Genomic DNA, 16,865 nt, shown 5'->3' with positions numbered 1-16,865 from the left:
GAAAAAGATTTTCTAAAGGTTGGAAAAGAAGTAGTGAAGAACACTGGGAGAAAATCGAGATTACCCACTTTGGAGAAGAGATGTCTCAGTTTCAGTTACCAGGGTCTCCTTATAGTGGCTCTAGGTAGGGTTCTTATTAAAGTCCACTGGGCAGTGGTTGTTGTCTACACTGAGGGCAACAAGAGAAAAAAGCAAGTTTAAATCTGAGCCTGAAGATTTGGGTTGTATATACAGAGATGTGTCTTTAGGCCCTTGAAACAAACAGAGTACCTGGAATCTCATGGACTCTGTAAGAATAGCATGTCCACTTGTGTGAAATCCAGGCTAGAAGCAATCATTACAGCTGAAGGAACTTTGAGTACATCCTCTGGGTAGCTCATGTTACCTACTCAGTTTCCCCCAAAGATCCTTTTCTTACTCGGGTTTCCATTTTCCATTTTGTCTGCATTCGGTGCCCTTGACCTAAGCAGGCTGATTCATTCACTCCTTACCCAAGTGATTTTCTTTTAAGATTTTATTTATTTACTCATGAGAGACACACAGAGAGGGGCAGAGACATAGGCAGAGGGAGAAGCAGGCTCTCTGCAAGGAGCCCAATGCAGGACTTGATCCTGGACCCTGGGATCAAGCCCTGAGCCGAAGGCAGATGCTCAACGACTGAGCCACCCAGGCATCCCCCCAAGTGATCTGATACACAGGCAACTTGACCTCTGCAGCCACTCATCCATTTCTCACTGCCCTCCTCACCCCAGGAGGAAGTCTGGGAGCCTGTTTTCAAAGATACTTCTTGAAAACTGCCCAAATAATGTTGTTGCAGAGTGGCCCCTGCCGGAAATCATTGAACTGTCTTTCTGATCAAGAAAACCCATTTTTAACTCTCTGAACCGTTGCTAAGAACCAGGAGTGGAGGGGTTTGTCTCTAAGATGGCATCCACTAACACTGTACGAACAGCAAGGACTGTGGGAATATTGCCACCAAGACTGATTTGATGACACTTTCCACAAGGCACGATGGTACTGGCAAGAAAGCAAGGAAGGTTTACTGTCTCCTTTCTTCTATACTCATATACCTTATCCCACTACTTCAGAATATTCAGATGAAATTACATATTTACACCCGGTGAAGAACCCAGGAGTGATGCTCATCAAACTTCTTAACACCCTAAATCTGCTATTCTATACTAGAGGCCGCCTGTGCCGCCACTGGACACTAGATGCTCCTGATACCACCACCATCAGACACTAGATGTTGCTAGCTGCTGCTTAGTGTCCTCACTCCAGACTAAAAACCCTCTATAGAGCATTTCTTTTGCCAAACGTGGGGTCATGGACCACACCCCTACTACGTGGATCTGAAGGAACAATTGTCTGATCACTTCTGCTTCCCTCTGATCTACTGTCATAAAAGACAGGTCTCCAAAACTCACACAATAGCCACTCCACAAACTAAGGGAGGGGTTGAGATGCTGGGTAGGCCAAAAATGACAAAAGTCCACCCCATTTATCCTGTGTAATTCTGATTATAACTTAAATAATGTCAACCTCATCCATGGTTTCCCCTTGTTTCCCCACCACCCACTATATTCATGTTTCCGGACTGTCTTATTTTTTTATTTTTTGTAATCAGTGTAGATATGTATGTCGGTGTGTATTGGTGTAAGAAGCTACTACTGCTCTCATGTTACTATCTCTATTATTATTCTCAAAAATCAATCACCTCTTTTCTAGAGACGTATAGTTTACAAAGTGCTTCTACAGAGATTTACAGAATGTAAAGAAAATGTGTTATTCTCTCGCTTGATACTCAGATTTACCAAGGTAAGCATAATTACTCCCATCTACCTAGGAGGAAGGGTGATTCCCATACAGTTCTTCACCATCGCAAAGATAGTAGTAGATAGTAGAGCTGAAGCTTGAACTAAGATTTTTGGTTACCTCTGCAGTGACCCTTCTACTACAATAGTCAGCAAGTTGCTTATTTATTTCATTTAATAGTAGATGTATCCAGGACAGATAACCTTCCCTACTAGAGAGAGTAATGCCTTTGCTTTAACCTCACATTGTTCTTCGATTTGTTTTGTTTTGTTTTGTTTTAGGAAGACATGTTTTGGCAGATGAAGCACTCAAGCTGGGTATCCTAGATGAAATTGTGAACTCAGACCCGGTTGAAGAAGCAATCAAATTAGCCCAGAGAATCTCTGGTAAGAAGATAATAATGAAAATAGCACAAGATTAGAAGCAAGCTAAAATTTCATTTTAATAAGGAATTCCTTAAATATCTTATGGTACATCCACATGATAGAATATGACAGAGCTTTAAAGTGAATGAGAAACTCTACATATTGTTATGTTATGAACGCCACAACATATTGTATTATTAGATAAGAAAGCATCATTGTATATAGTGGTTCACCAAAAAGAAAAGGGGAATGGGACTGAACGTCTATTTGGGGAGAATGTATTTATGGAACTGTTCATCTACGTATAAGATATTTCTGTAAAGATTCACAAGAAATGGTTAGTGGTTGCTTCTGGGAATGGGGTTGGTCAGCCAGGGAAAGCTGTTGGAAGAAGACTTCATTGCTTACCCCTTCCTACCTCCTGATTTTGTATTGAAATAATGTATCTTCTGTAAGAAATATAAAATTAAAATGAAAACAAGCAAACATTTCAGAAAATAGAAACAAGTCTCAAGGTACCTGAGTGGCTCAGTTGGTTGAGCATCCTCTTGGTTTCTGCTCAGGTCATGATCTCAGGGTCTTGAGATCGGGCTGCATGGTTCAGCGGGGAGTCTGCTTGAAGATTTTCTCCCTCTGCCCCTCATCCCACTCTCTCTCTCAAAGTAATAAATAAATCTTTAAAAGAAAGAAAGAAAGAACAAACTATCAAAAGAAGAAAGAAAGAAAAGAAAGACAGATGCTTCTCTAATTTGCTACAATGAAACCATAGTTATGTTTCAGTGACTATATTTTCTTTCTCTCGCTGGTTTCTCACTGTATGGATGCATGGCATTCCTTTAAGAGTTCTTGGTAGTGGCAATCCTAGAATTTTCCTTTTTCTTTTTTTCAACTATTCCTTTTCAGTTTATGGAGATTGGGAGCAAGATGGAGAGGGTTAAAGAGTGCCATAAAAAATAATTGGGAACAGTGTTGGGTCACAGGTAAAGCAGCATGTTCATCTTTCTACTTGGTGGTAGGCAATGGCTCAGTGTCATTCAAAAGCATTCTTTTGAAAAAGTCATTCTTTTGTCGACCCTGGCAGGGACCAAACACTTCCCTGAAATAATCTTTCTTTTTGTGGCTCTAGCCAATTGTGGTTTTAATGCAACAGTAAAAGCTTGAACTGGAGAGGCCAGGGACCGTGGAGTGAAAATCCTGGTGACTCATAAAGAGAATCAGCAAGTCTTACCCAAAAGGGAATGAGTTTCCTGGTGTCTTTCTCTGCCTTCCCTACAAACTCCACCAACTTTCCATCACTGATTTCATTGTGCCTCCCAGGACAGCTTATTGTCTTATTAGAAGTCATTTGGTTGGCTGACAGCAGAGGCTATTTGCATATGGAGATCTGTACCTGATTTTTTGGTTTGGGGCTTGTGATAAAGCTTTAGTTTGTAAAGAATTAGATTTCAACAGGAAGTTCTTTTCCTTAACTGATTTCCTTAGATTCAGATTCGAGAGTTAACTAACTAAAAGAGATAGATGAGGATGATAGTCTAGTAATTCTAAAATGGTCTATTTTAATTTTTAAAACTTATTTGACTTTAAAAATAATTTTTATATAAACCTAAACATTAAATTATTTTTTTATTTATGAAATTTATAAAATGGTCTACTCAGTCTCACCAACATTGCACAGTTTGTCCAGATGGTGGCATCCAAATACTGAGGAGAAATCATCTACTTTTTTTCTTTTTTTTCTCTTTTTTTTTTAAGGAATGATCTGCTTTATAATTTGGTAATTCACCTGTTAACAGTAGAGAAATGGTTTTGGTTTTGGACAATTATGTATAACTATTTAAAATTATAATTATGAGGACTATACAGAAATATGTAAAATTGTGTATAAAAATGTCTAAAATAAAAATATACATATATTCTATAATTATAGCTAGAGTATGAATACAGCCAAAAATTTAAAGGAAATATGCAAGAATGAAAATAAGTTAGTTTTTCTCAAGAAATTTCATAAGTAATCTTTGCTTCTGTTTTTATTTCTTCCAGCTTTATTGGGGTATAGTTTACACACAATAAAATCCACCCATTTCAAGCATAGAGTTTGAAGAATTTTTGTAATTCTTTATAGTTGTGTAACTACTGTCACAATCTAATATGTAGTTCTATTACTCTGATTTAAAAAAAAAAAAAGGTATTTTCATACCTCTTTCTAGTAGACTCTCTTCCCTTACCCTAAGCCACAGATAATCACTGACCTACTTTCTATTTCTATAGTTTTGTTTTTTTAGAATTTCATATAGTTGGAATCACAATATAGCAGGTAACATTTGTGTCTGACTCCTTTCACTTAGCATAATGTCTTTGAAACTTGTCCATGCCGTTTCATCTAATAGTATCTCATTCTTTTTTATTACCTAATAGTATTCCAAAGTATGGATATACCACAGTTTGCTTATCCATATATCAGTTGATGGACATTTAGGTTGTTTTCACTTTGGGCCTGCATGAGTCTTTGTAGATATGTTTCCCTTTCTCTTGGGTAAATACCTAAGAATAGTATTGCTGAGTTGTATACTAAGTATTTACTTAATTCTTACATGCTTTTTAAACTTGATGGTTAATGAAAACTCATCAGTGAATTGGAAGACACTATTTTGTCAAGCAAATTGGAAAAGAAAAATAATAGGGTGAGACATTTTAGACAAGCTCTTTTTTTTTAAGATTATTTATTTATTTATTCATGAGAGACAGAGAGAGAGGCAGAGACACAGGTAGAGGGAGAAACAGGCTCCATGTAGGGAGCCCGATGTGGGACTCGATCCCAAGTCTCCAGGATCACACCTTGGGCCGTAGGTGGCACTAAACCACTGAGCCACCCGGGCTGTCTAAGATGAGCTCTTATTATACTGCTTGTAGTAGATCTCACAGGCAACTGGGTAATTATGTATTGAGACTTGCTCATATCTTTTGACTTAGTATTTCTATTCTTAGGAATTTATCATGAAGAAGTAATCACAGAAGTATACAAGGATCTGTGTAATGGTGATACCCACTGAAGTTTTCTCATTGTAGAATATTGGAAACAACTCAGAAATCTAATTTTAGGGGGATTAGTTAAATAAAAGATGATAGACTGAAATGAAGCAGCCCCATTCAACCACTAAAACTTCCATTTTTTAAAGAAAGTTGAAGAACTTGGGAGAATGTTTACATGTCATACTGTAGATAACAGCCAGATAGGAAATTGCACTAATGTGTGTGTATGTCTTCAATATGTATATTTTCATAAGGAAATAAACTAACAAATTTTTGTCAATGGTTGTATTGGGTGGTAGGTAATGAAGACTCTTGGTTTTTTTTAAAAATGTTTACTTTGGGGCACCTGGGTGGCTCAGTTGGTTAAGCATTGGACTCTTGATTTCGGCTCAGGTCATGATCTCAGGGTCGGGTTGTGTGATCGAGAGTGTGAGAGTGTGGAATCCTAGTCAGGCTCATCAGAGAATCTGCCTATTTCTCTCTTTCCCTCTCTATCTGCTCTTCCCCTTGCATGCTCTCTCTTAAATAAATAAATCTTTTAAAAAATATTTATCTTTTCCTAATATCTGAGTCATTAAATTTACCCACAGGAAAAAGGGATGTCTGGCCAGTGTGGAAAAGGTACATACAATCTATAGAGAACTGGGCTCAGGACGGGTCAGGAGACCTGGATTATAGTCTTGACCTTCTATAGACCATAGCAAATCCGCTTTTTTTTTTTTTAAGATTTTATTTATTTGAAAGAGAGAGAGAGAGAATGAGTGAGCACAAGCAGCAGGGGAAGGGGCAGAGGAAGATGGATGGACAAACAGACCCCTGGCACCCAGGGTGTCATGGGGCTCAAAACCCAGGACTCTGAGACCATGACCCGAGCCGAAGGCAGATGCTCAACCAACTGAGCCACCCAGGTGTCCCATCAAATCAGCTTTTTTGGCTTTATCAATAAAGGAAAAGATCCATTGAAATTAGTTGGTTTCAACCCCTGTTCTGAGACCCCACAGGCTCCAGTGGTTGGGTTCCAGTTTTTTTGTTCTTGCTACAACCTGGACAACTCCACTGTTTCTTTTGGGAATTAAGGTTTAGAATCCCCATGGGAAACTCTGAGAATTTTACTGTTTGGATTTTGTTTTTTTGTAAGAGAGAGAGAGAAAAAAAAACAAAACACATGAACCAGGGGGGCAGGAGGCAGAGACAGAGGGAGAGAGAGAATCTCAAGCAAACTCTACTCCCAGCACAGAGCCTGATGAGGGGTTCCATCTTAACAAACCTAAGATCATGACCTGAGCCAAAATCAAGAGTTGGCTGCTTAACCAACTGAGCCTCCCAGGTGCCTCTATACCTCAATTATTAAAAATACACATAAAATTATGAGTTCTCCTTTCCCATTTGTAAAAATATTCCACTAATGAAGCCTATTTCCGCCCCATTCCTACATCCTACCCTCCCTCCCTCACCCTCAACCCCCAACCAACTTCCTCAAGTAAAATGTTGACAAGGATTATATATATATCTAAGGACAGTAGTCATTATATAAATATATATTATGTATATATATGTATATATATAAAATAAGGAGAAGACTAAGGAATTTATTTAGTTTCCATATCTAATAGGAAAGGAGAGAAGGAAGGGAATTTCCAATGGTCAATGGTCAATATTGCAATCAGCATTTGGAATCAGTTATGGGTGGAGGGGGATTGATTATAGAAGGTTAATATGTATCTAAAAATAGGAGTTAGGGGGTTCCTGGGTGGTTCAGTTGGTTGCACATATGACTGTTGATCTCAGCTTAAGTTTTGATTTTAGGATCGTGAGATCAAGCCCTGCATAAAATATAGATATATATGATTTGGGAAGTAGCTACAAATTTCTCTACAATTTAACATGCATCCTTTAACATGCATCCCAGAGAGTTAATTAGCATCATGTATCTTAATGCTTTTGTATGAAGCTTCTCAGACTACTGCAGTGCAATGGATTTAGCAGAGCAATTCAGAATTACTTGGCTAAACAGAAGAAGAGAGGGGCCCATAAAATGCTGTTTATTTGCACTCTCATTTGGCCAGCAGCCTGCTTATTCCCAAGCTGCGTAAGAACTCCCCATTCCCATGTGCATGTTTCTGGCATGAAGCTGAAAGTGTGTGCTGTTATTCAAAGGTGGGCACAGGGGACATCCAACTGGGGGCCTCAACTCAGGAAACTAAGTCTTTGTTCCTGTAATGAACCCTGGTTCTTTACAGTTACGGTGCTGTGTTGGCCATTTTTAGTGATTCCAGTTCTGCCTATAGACTTTGGTCTATTTGTTCATTTTGACTTTGTGACTTTAAACAAATCTTAATGGTTTCATCGTCTTTCTCCCCATTTTATCTTTTGCTTTTTGTAATTTATTTTTGTTCTCTGTGAACATTTATATACATGTTTCACAAGAACAGAGTGACCCTGCTTCACATAGAAGGCCTAAGCATATGTCTAAATTGAGCTTCCTTTTTTTGTGATACCCAAGTTCTGTGGGTGACCTCCTGCAAGACTGGAAAAGTATAGTTGTCCTGTCTGTCCTTTGCAGAGCTTCTGAGACAAACACAGCTTACTTACTATTTATCAAAATTGGAGAAGAGACAGTCTTTTATGTCTTAGGTAACCATTTCTGTAAATTGCATGTTGTGACTCTCTTTAAACTAGGCAGAGAAAAATGTCTTCCTGTCAGTTTACCAGAAAGAAAAGGGGGGAAATAATCACCTGCTTTTCTTCCTTTAGGAGGGTGATTCACTTTTTTTTTTTAATCAAAACTTGAATATCCATCTGCCTTGCAATATCTCAAAGAATTAAGAAAAAAATGTGAAGGGGTCAAGGAAAGAATTAAATTATAAGCATATTTGAATCTCTAATTAGTTCCTCTTCTCATTTTCCTGGGCAGCGAATGCTAGCACTGACCTGACCATACCTGCCTCTCTTATTGTGTAGGTACAGCTAAGTGAATTTAAAACTACCAAGATGTTAAAACAATCAAGTGTATGAGAAACACATTTTGAAAACACCATACCCGTAGACCCAAAGGGGAAATTCTGAATATGTTTTGTTCTAATAGAACAAATTTGTAAGATAACAGCATCCCTTATAGCTACAGCAGGAAAGAGACAGGAAATTGATAGGAAGCATCTGTATTTGTGCCCAGACCCAAAACTCCAGTGGATGTGCTCAGCTTGGCCCTAGACTAGTCTGGACAGGTGCCATGAGTAGTTCCCAGAATGCCCACCTGCAGTCTGAGAGGTCCTGAGTATCCCCAGGATAACAGCATTATGCTGATCAGCAATAATTACTGCAGTAATTACTGCACATCATTAAGCAGGCTGTTCTTTTTTCTTCTCTCTTTTCTTTATTTCTTTCCTTCTCAGTTTCTGGCGCAGGGCAGAGTTTGCCAGGAGCTACAGCTGTCCTTGATACAATGGCTGACCTAATGCTCTGCTCTTGGATATTCCAGAGGCTACACCTCAAAATCAAGTGTTAAATTTTTAAAAATACTCATGCATAGCCCCCACCCTTAAGTATTCTTAACTGAATCTACAGCGGGGCATGGGCATCTGAACTTTTTAAATTCCATAGATAACCCTTACGTGTACTATTGGTGTTGAGAATCGGTGCTAATCAGATGGGAATTCTGGTAGTGTCACAAGGACAGTGTAGTGTCCCTGGCACAGATTACTCTAGCTGCCTGTTTGTGCCGCAGTACTGGTGGCTCAGTCCCCTTTCCTCATCCACTTTGTCTTCCACATACTTGTCCTCTCCTCCTCCTCCTCTCCCCAATGACCACTCTTGTCTTCCTTTTGGGCCACCAGGAAATTAAATCAGCTGTAGGCCCTGGAAAGGTCTCTATCCTTCTCTCCTGAACTTGCCTTCCTATAAATTGAGGATCTCAAGCTAACACATTGGATAATTGAGCAAGTAATTGGAAACCTGTTGGATAGAGTTCATGTCTTTCCAACAAAAGCAGGGCAAACGGGGACTACGTGCTAACCACTATCTCCCCTCCTTTCCTGTTCTTAAAATCATATAGGAAAGCATTAATTTAAAAATCCATTATTTTCTCTTCTACCTAGTAATCAGGCATTAAGGAAGTATTGTTGCCTCCTAGGTTAAGAAAAAGTTTGAGATTATGCAATGCCTCGAAGATAAATTCACATGTGTACACAATTAAATCCAAACCTTACTCTCCCTTGCACACATAGTAACACACCGGTGCCAGACAGGTTCACGTTCATATGCCTTTTTTTTTTTTAATTTAAAGATTTATTTTTTTATTTATTTATGATATACATAGAAAGAGAGAGGCAGAGACACAGGCAGAGGGAGAAGCAGGTTTCATGCCGGGAGCCCGACGCGGGACTCGATCCTGGGACTCCAGGACCGCGCCCTTGGCCAAAGGCAGGCGCGAAACCGCTGCGCCACCCAAGGATCCCCCTATATGCCTTTTTATATTGAAACTGCTTTATAACCCCTGGAAGTTTTCTGTCCAATTAACTGAAGTGTACATTTTTGATATAATGGTGTATTCTTGAAGAGATGGTAGTACTTAAAAAAAAAAAAGCATTTCTGGCATTGTGTTTTAGACAACAGTTTGGGTAATATAATTTGTTACACAGTTGAGTTTTTTTTAAGATCTGATAATGCATTTATTATAATGTAATTGACAAGAGAGTTTGGTTATTTCTGTGACACACATTTTAAAATTGTGACTGAGAACATTATACCAGGACATAACAGATTTTTAGGAATTTTATATAAATCTATTCTGAAGAAAGTTTAACATCACATCTTATTTGATAATACTTCTATACATTATTCTTTTATGAAAACTTTAGAATCATTCTGTTGAAAAAAAAAAGAATCAAGGGATCCCTGGGTGGCGCAGCGGTTTAGCGCCTGCCTTTGGCCCAGGGCGCGATCCTGGAGACCTGGGATTGAATCCCATGTCGGGCTCCCGGTGCATGGAGCCTGCTTCTCCCTCTGCCTATGTCTCTGCCTCTCTCTTTCTCTCTGTGTGACTATCATAAATAAATAAATAAATAAAAATAAAAAAAAAGAATCATTCCATTGAGTTATTTTTACTTTTATTATATATCCTTTTTATATAGGCTCCATAACCAATGTGGGGCTCAAACTTACAACCCTGAGATCAAGAGTCACATGTTCTACCAACTGGGCCAGCCAGGCACCCCTGTTGAGTTATTTTTTAAAAAAATATAGAACAACCAAGTTTCTTTAAAAAAAAAAAAAAAGATTTTATTTATCTATTCATGAGAAACAGAGAGGCAGAGACATGGGTAGGAAGAAAATCGGGCTCCCTCTGGGGAGTATGATGCAGAACTCGATCCTGGGACTCTGGGATCACACCCTGAGCTGAAGGCAGACATTCAACCACTGAGCCACTCGGGTGTCCCAGAACCACAAAGGTTCTGGTTAGAAATTCATATATAGGGGATCCTTGGGTGGGGGCTCAGTGATCGCCCCTTCGGCCTGGGGCGTGATCCTGGAGTCCCAGGATTGAATCCCACATCGGGCTCCCTGCATGGGGCCTGCTTCTCCCTCTGCCTGTGTCTCTTTCTGTTTCTCTCTGTGTCTCTAGTGGATAAATAAATAAAATCTTAAAAAAAAGAAGTTCATATATAATATATATAGGAGATATTTATATTTTTATGTTATGAAATATTTATATCCAAGAACATGGAATCTCTCTCTCTTTGCTCAAGTCTTTGTATGTTCTTCAATAAAATGATATAGTTATCTTCTTAAAGGTCTTGTATGTTTCTTGATAAATTCACTTCTAGACATTTTTAAAAATAGCTTTAATGATGCATAATTCACTTTATAAAGTTGCACAGCCATCCCCATGAATCAGTTTTAGGACTTGTCACTACCACCAAAATTTCCCACGTAATATGTTGCAGCTTATCCCACTTTCACCCCTGGCCTTAGGCAACCACTGATCTTTCTGTCTCTATAGTTTTGCCTTTTCTGGACATTTACCATGAATGGCATCATATAAGATGTAGTCTTTTGATCTGGTTTCTTTCAGTTTACATACTGTTTTTGAGGTTCATTTGAATTGTAGCAGGTATCGGTAATTTGCTGACAGTATTTTTATTGCTGAACAGTATTCTCTGTATAGCTATGTCACATTTTCTTTATCCACTCATCAGTTGATGACCTATTATGAATAATACTATTATGGATATTTGTATACAAGGTTTATGTGGACATGTTTTCATTCCTCTTAGGTAGATTGCTGGGTTGAACCATAAGCTTGTCTTTTTAAGAAACTGTCAAACTGAAAGAAAAAAAAGAAACTGCCAAACTGTTTTCCAAAGTAGATGTACTGTGCTGTTTTAGATTTTCACAATGTCTGAGGATTTCACTTACTCCACACCGTCACTAACATCTGGTATTGATGTCTTTTTGATAATAGGTCATTCTAGTGGGTATTAGTTATCTCTAGCTACATAACTAATTATCCCAAAACTTAACTGCTTAAAAGAAAATATTTAGGGTGCCTGGGTGATTCATTGGTGGAGCATCTGCTTTGGGCTCAAGTCATGATCCCAGGGCCCCTCAGGTCCCTGCTCATTGGGGTGTCTGCTTCTCTCTGTCCCTCTGCCCCTACCCCCTCATGCTTTCTTGCTGTCTCTCAAAAAAAAGATAATGTTTCCTGCTCACTTCAAGTTGTTGGCACAATTCAGTATCTTGTATTGTAAGGCCAAGGTCCTCATGTTCTTGCCAGCTCTTAAGTTGAGGGAATGGCTTAAAGGCCACTGAATTCCTTGATTCTTGGTCCCCTTCTTCCATCATCAAATAAATAATCTTTTTTAAAAAATCAAACATTCATTACTTGGCAGTTTCTGTAGGTCAGGAATATAGGTGTGGCGAGCCAGGTTCTCTGGTTTAGGATTTCATGTAAGATTGCATTCAAGGTATTATTTGTGGCTCTTTCCACCTCAAGGCTTGCCTGGGGGAGGATCTGCTTCCAAGTTCACTCAAGAAGTTGTTAGTAGGATTCAGTTCCCTACAGTCTGTTGGACCAAGGGCCTTAGCTCCTTGCTGGCTATTGGCTAAAAGTCTCCTTCAGTTCTTTGCCACGTGCCATGTGGGCAATTCACACATGGCAGCTGGCTTCCATCAGAATGAACAAGAGAGCAAGAGAGGGTGACTGAGGCCAGAGTCTTTTTGTAACTTAATCTCAGAAATAACACCCTGTAATTTAGAGACAACCTACCACATTCACTTTTTTTTTTTTTAAATCACTGTGGCTTTTATTTGCATTTCCTGAATGACTGATGATGTTGAACACCTTTTTACGTAGTATTACCTGTTCACATATCCTCTTTGGTGAAATATCCACTCAGGTTTTTGCCCATTTAAAAAATTGAGTTGTTTGCCTTTTTTACTATTGAGTCCCAAGAATTCTTTCTATACTCTAGGTACAAATACTTCATTAGATATTTGATTTATAAATTGTATTGGTCTTCTATTGCTTTGATAACAAATTACTACAAGCCTAGCAGTTTAAAGGACACAAATTTATTATCTTACAGATCTATAGGTCAGAAGTCTGCTGGGCGGATCTCACTGACCTAAAATCCAGGTGTTTACAACAGCTGTACTCCTTTCTGGAAGTTTTAGGGGAGAATCTGTTTCCTGCTCGCTTCAAGTGGTTGGCACAATTCAGTATCTTGTATTATAAGGCCAAGGTCTTCATGTTCTTGCCAGCTGTTAAGTTGAGGGAATGGCTTAGAGGCCACTGAATTCCTTGATTCTCGGCCCCCTTCTTCCGTTGTCAAAGCCAAATCATCACCAACAGGTCAAATCTTCCCCATGTTGTGTCTGACCATTCTTCATCAACCTCTCTCACCACAGCCAGGAAAGGGTCTCCTCTCTTAAGGACTCGTGATTAGGTTGGGAACATCTAGACAATAAAGGATAATCTCCACATCTCAAGTTTTTTTTACCATTAATCATTTCTGTAAAGTCCCTTTGCCATCTAAGGTTATAAATTTATAGGTTCTAGGGATTAGGAAGTAGACATTGGGGATGGGAGGCAGCATTACTCTGCCTACCATACAGATATTTTCTCCCAGTCTATGGTTTATTGTTTCATTTTCTTTTTTTTTTTTTTGAAGATTTTATTTATCTGTTCATGAGAGACAGAGAGAGAGAGGCAGAGACACAGGCAGAGGGAGAAGCAGGCTCCCTGCAGGGAGCCTGACATGGGACTCGATCCCAGGTCTCCAGGATCACACCCTGAGCTGCAGGCGGCGTTAAACCGCTGTGCCACCGGGCCGCCCTTGTTTCATTTTCTTAATGGTATCCTTCAAAGTACAAAGTCTTAATTTTTTTTTTCTTTCGTGAATCATGCTAAGAATACTTTGCCTAACTCAAGGTCCTGAAGATTTTCCCTTTGTTTTCTTCTAGAAATTTTTATAGTTTTAGCTCTTCAATTTAGATTTATGATCCACTTTGAGTTACTTTTTACATATAGTTGTAGGTAAGGAATTTTTTTTTTTTTTTTTTTTTGCATATAGCTATCCAGTTATTTCAGCACCATTTATTGAAAAAACTCTCCTTCCTTTCATTGAATTGTTTTGGCACCTGTGTTGAAAATCTGTTGGCTCTAATTGTCAGGATTTATTTCTGAACTCCTAATTCTCTTCCACTGATTCGTATGTCTCTCCTTGTACCAATTAACACTGTCTTCTTTTCTAGGTATTTTTAAGTTTTTGTTACTGTTAGGAATGGAGTTGAGATTATTTTGAATCTAAAATATTCTTAACTGAGAAATATTTTCCTTAAAATCACTGAGAGTTTGATATTTAACCTATTATAATGCTGTCTTGGCATTGGAACAGAAGGAAAATGAAAATTTTATGCCTAAATTAGGTAACTTGAAAATTGCTTTGACTCTGTGAAATCCTATCTTACAGGACTTAAGGTGCATCAAATATTTTGATGTTAGTATTACATTAAATATCTTGATGAGAGGGATTCCCTGGGTGGCTCAGTGGTTTGGTGCCTGCCTTTGGCCCAGGGTGTGATCCTGGAGACCCGGGATCAAGTCCCACGTCGGGCTCCCGGCATGGATCCTGCTTCTCCCTCTGCCTGTGTGTCTGCCTGTCTCTCTCTCTCTCTCTCTATCATGGGTAAATAAATAAAATCTTTAAAAAAAGAATCTTGATGAACAGTATGTAATTTTGTATTTTGAACAAGTTATTATTATTATTACATACTCATATTCCCTTTGTGTAAGTAACATTTCCAAACCCAATTTTCTTACTTATTCCTTTCAGATCAATCTCTAGAATCCCGTAGACTCTGCAACAAGCCAATTCAGAGCTTGCCCAACATGGAGAGTATTTTCAGTGAAGCCCTTTTGAAGATGCAGAAGCAGCATCCCGGGTGCCTTGCTCCAGAGACTTGTGTCCGTGCAGTCCAGGCTGCCGTGCATTGTCCCTACGAAGTGGGCATCCAGAAGGAGAAGGAGCTGTTTATGTACCTTCAGAAATCAGGGCAGGCTAGAGCCCTGCAATATGCTTTCTTTGCAGAGAGGAATGCAACTAAGTGGTCAACTCCCTCTGGAGCATCCTGGAAAACAGCCATAGCACAGCCCATCTCCTCAGTTGGCGTTGTCGGTAAGAACAGGGTGTGGTCAAAGTCATCCTCCAAATCTGCACATACAAAGTGCTGCCATTTGCATAGGGCCACTACGTACCAGCCTCTATACTAAACATGTTACTTGCATGGCTAACTTATTTTTCACCCCAGCTCATGAATTATCTTCATTTTACATGTGAGGCCTAAAAACACCACCATTCTCATTGTTTAGCTCATTCTCACCAATGAGCTAAACCCAAGTGGTATGAGGGTCTGACACTAGGTCTGTCTGACTCCAGACTCTGGGTATATTTTTACTCATCCCCCCTCTTCCCTGTATGACTCAGTCACTCCTGGAGTCCCCAGCAATGATTATTATTTGTACCACATTTCAAAGTGTGGTCTGTCACTCTTGTAGCCAGGTTTTTGGAATGAAGGCTCTGCCTTTCTGGTCCCTGGATCCATTCACTTCTCATTCAACACCACTATCCTCAAATCCCTCTGCACCCTGAAACAGTGACCTACTTTTTTCCTCTGGAATTTCTTCAAACAAAACATCTTCTTTCCTCAGAAGCTAGCCCTCTGACTGGCTTCTTTGGGCTACTTTCCTAAGTTTCCCTTGTTCTTCATCTTGACCCAAGAGTAGTCTTTGGTAGAGTTTAAACCCCCTGAAACGGTAAGCAAAATGTTGTATGTGTACAGTCTTTGACTAAAAATGTCAACTCCCAGCTATCCAGCACCAACCCAATTTGGGAGGAGAGAGCCCCCCCTACATCTTCCCAGTCTACTGTATCATTCACACTGTGCTCCTTCTACATCGACTCTGTTCACTTATGGGGTTTTTAAATTTTTAATTTTATTTAAATTTAATTAATTAACATATACTGTATTATTAATTTCAGAAGTAGAGTTCAGGGATTCATCAGTTGCATACAATACCTAGTGGTCCTCACATCATGTGCCCTCCTTAATGCCTATCCCCCAGTTACCCCAACCCCTTCAGCAACCCTCAGTTTGTTTCCCAGAGTTAAGAGTCTCTCATGGCTTGTCTCCCTCTCTGATTTTTTCCCCATTCAGTTTCTCCTCCTCCCCTTATGGTTCTCTGCACTATTTCTTATATTCTGAATATGAGTGTTGTGAGCCTTTTATTTTATTTTTTTTAAGATTTTATTTATTTATTCATGACAGACCTAGAGAGAGAGAGAGGCAGAGACACAGGCAGAGGGAGAAGCAGGTTCCATGCAGGGAGCCCGACATGGGACTCGATCCCGGGTCTCCAGGATCATACCCCAGGCCGAAGGCAGCGCTAAACTGCTGAGCCACCAGGGCTGCCCATCTTGTGAGCCTTTTAAAAAAGATTTCAGATTCATGCCTGGCACGAAATGTCTAAAAGCTTATAGTTTTGTTTTTTTCAGTATACTCCATATTGTTCAGAAAAATATATGAAAAGGTGTTTAAAATACGTGGAAGATAACTTGGACACAAATAAAGGGAGAGGATTTGGTCATTCCCCCCTTCTTCATGTCTATCCTCAGACTACTCCACTCCTTGTGCCCTCTGGAATGTTCCTGAGGCCTAATCAGCTCCCTGCCTCAGACCTGGCCTACTCTGGACACCCGCTCCTCCTGCAGCCCTCTCAGGAGAATGCTGTTGCTTTTCTCACAGTCCACTGGCCCCGAGTGTCACTTCCCAGTTCCTTTCTCAGTGTCTCTCCTTCAGGACACTCCTCTGTGGTTCTGCTGTCTGGTCTCATCGTCACTCTCTCCCTCCTCACTATTGCCATGGCTCCTATCACCTCCATTTGCTGAGAATGTTGGTACCTGGCATGCAGTTATCCACTTTCCCCCAAATCCGGCTGCTACCCTGATTGCCTTCATCATCTGGGCGGACAATACCTCCAGCCCTGTTGCTTTGTGGTGCCTTCACTTCCTCAGATCCAGTGACAGTCCCCTCCCTTCACATCCATGACCCCTTCTTGTGGCTTTTGCATATGTCTTGCCTTTACCCTGAATATTTCTC

General features: G+C 39.7%; 1 protein-coding gene across 1 annotated transcript in view; it reads left to right on the top strand.

The window, feature by feature from the left end:
* Positions 1-16,865, top strand: part of EHHADH (enoyl-CoA hydratase and 3-hydroxyacyl CoA dehydrogenase) — a 48,571-nt gene that overhangs the window by 21,494 nt on the left and 10,212 nt on the right. Inside the window, exons 5-6 of the mRNA XM_077879958.1 lie at positions 2,097-2,201; positions 14,543-14,884. Coding sequence (XP_077736084.1) covers positions 2,097-2,201; positions 14,543-14,884 — 447 coding nt within the window. The remainder of the gene's footprint in view (positions 1-2,096; positions 2,202-14,542; positions 14,885-16,865) is intronic.

The sequence above is a fragment of the Canis aureus genome, chromosome 31 (genome assembly GCF_053574225.1).
Source record: "Canis aureus isolate CA01 chromosome 31, VMU_Caureus_v.1.0, whole genome shotgun sequence".
NCBI lineage: Eukaryota > Metazoa > Chordata > Mammalia > Carnivora > Canidae > Canis > Canis aureus.
The sequence above is the reverse complement of the archived record's forward strand: the minus strand, read 5'-3'. Positions and strand labels throughout refer to the sequence as shown.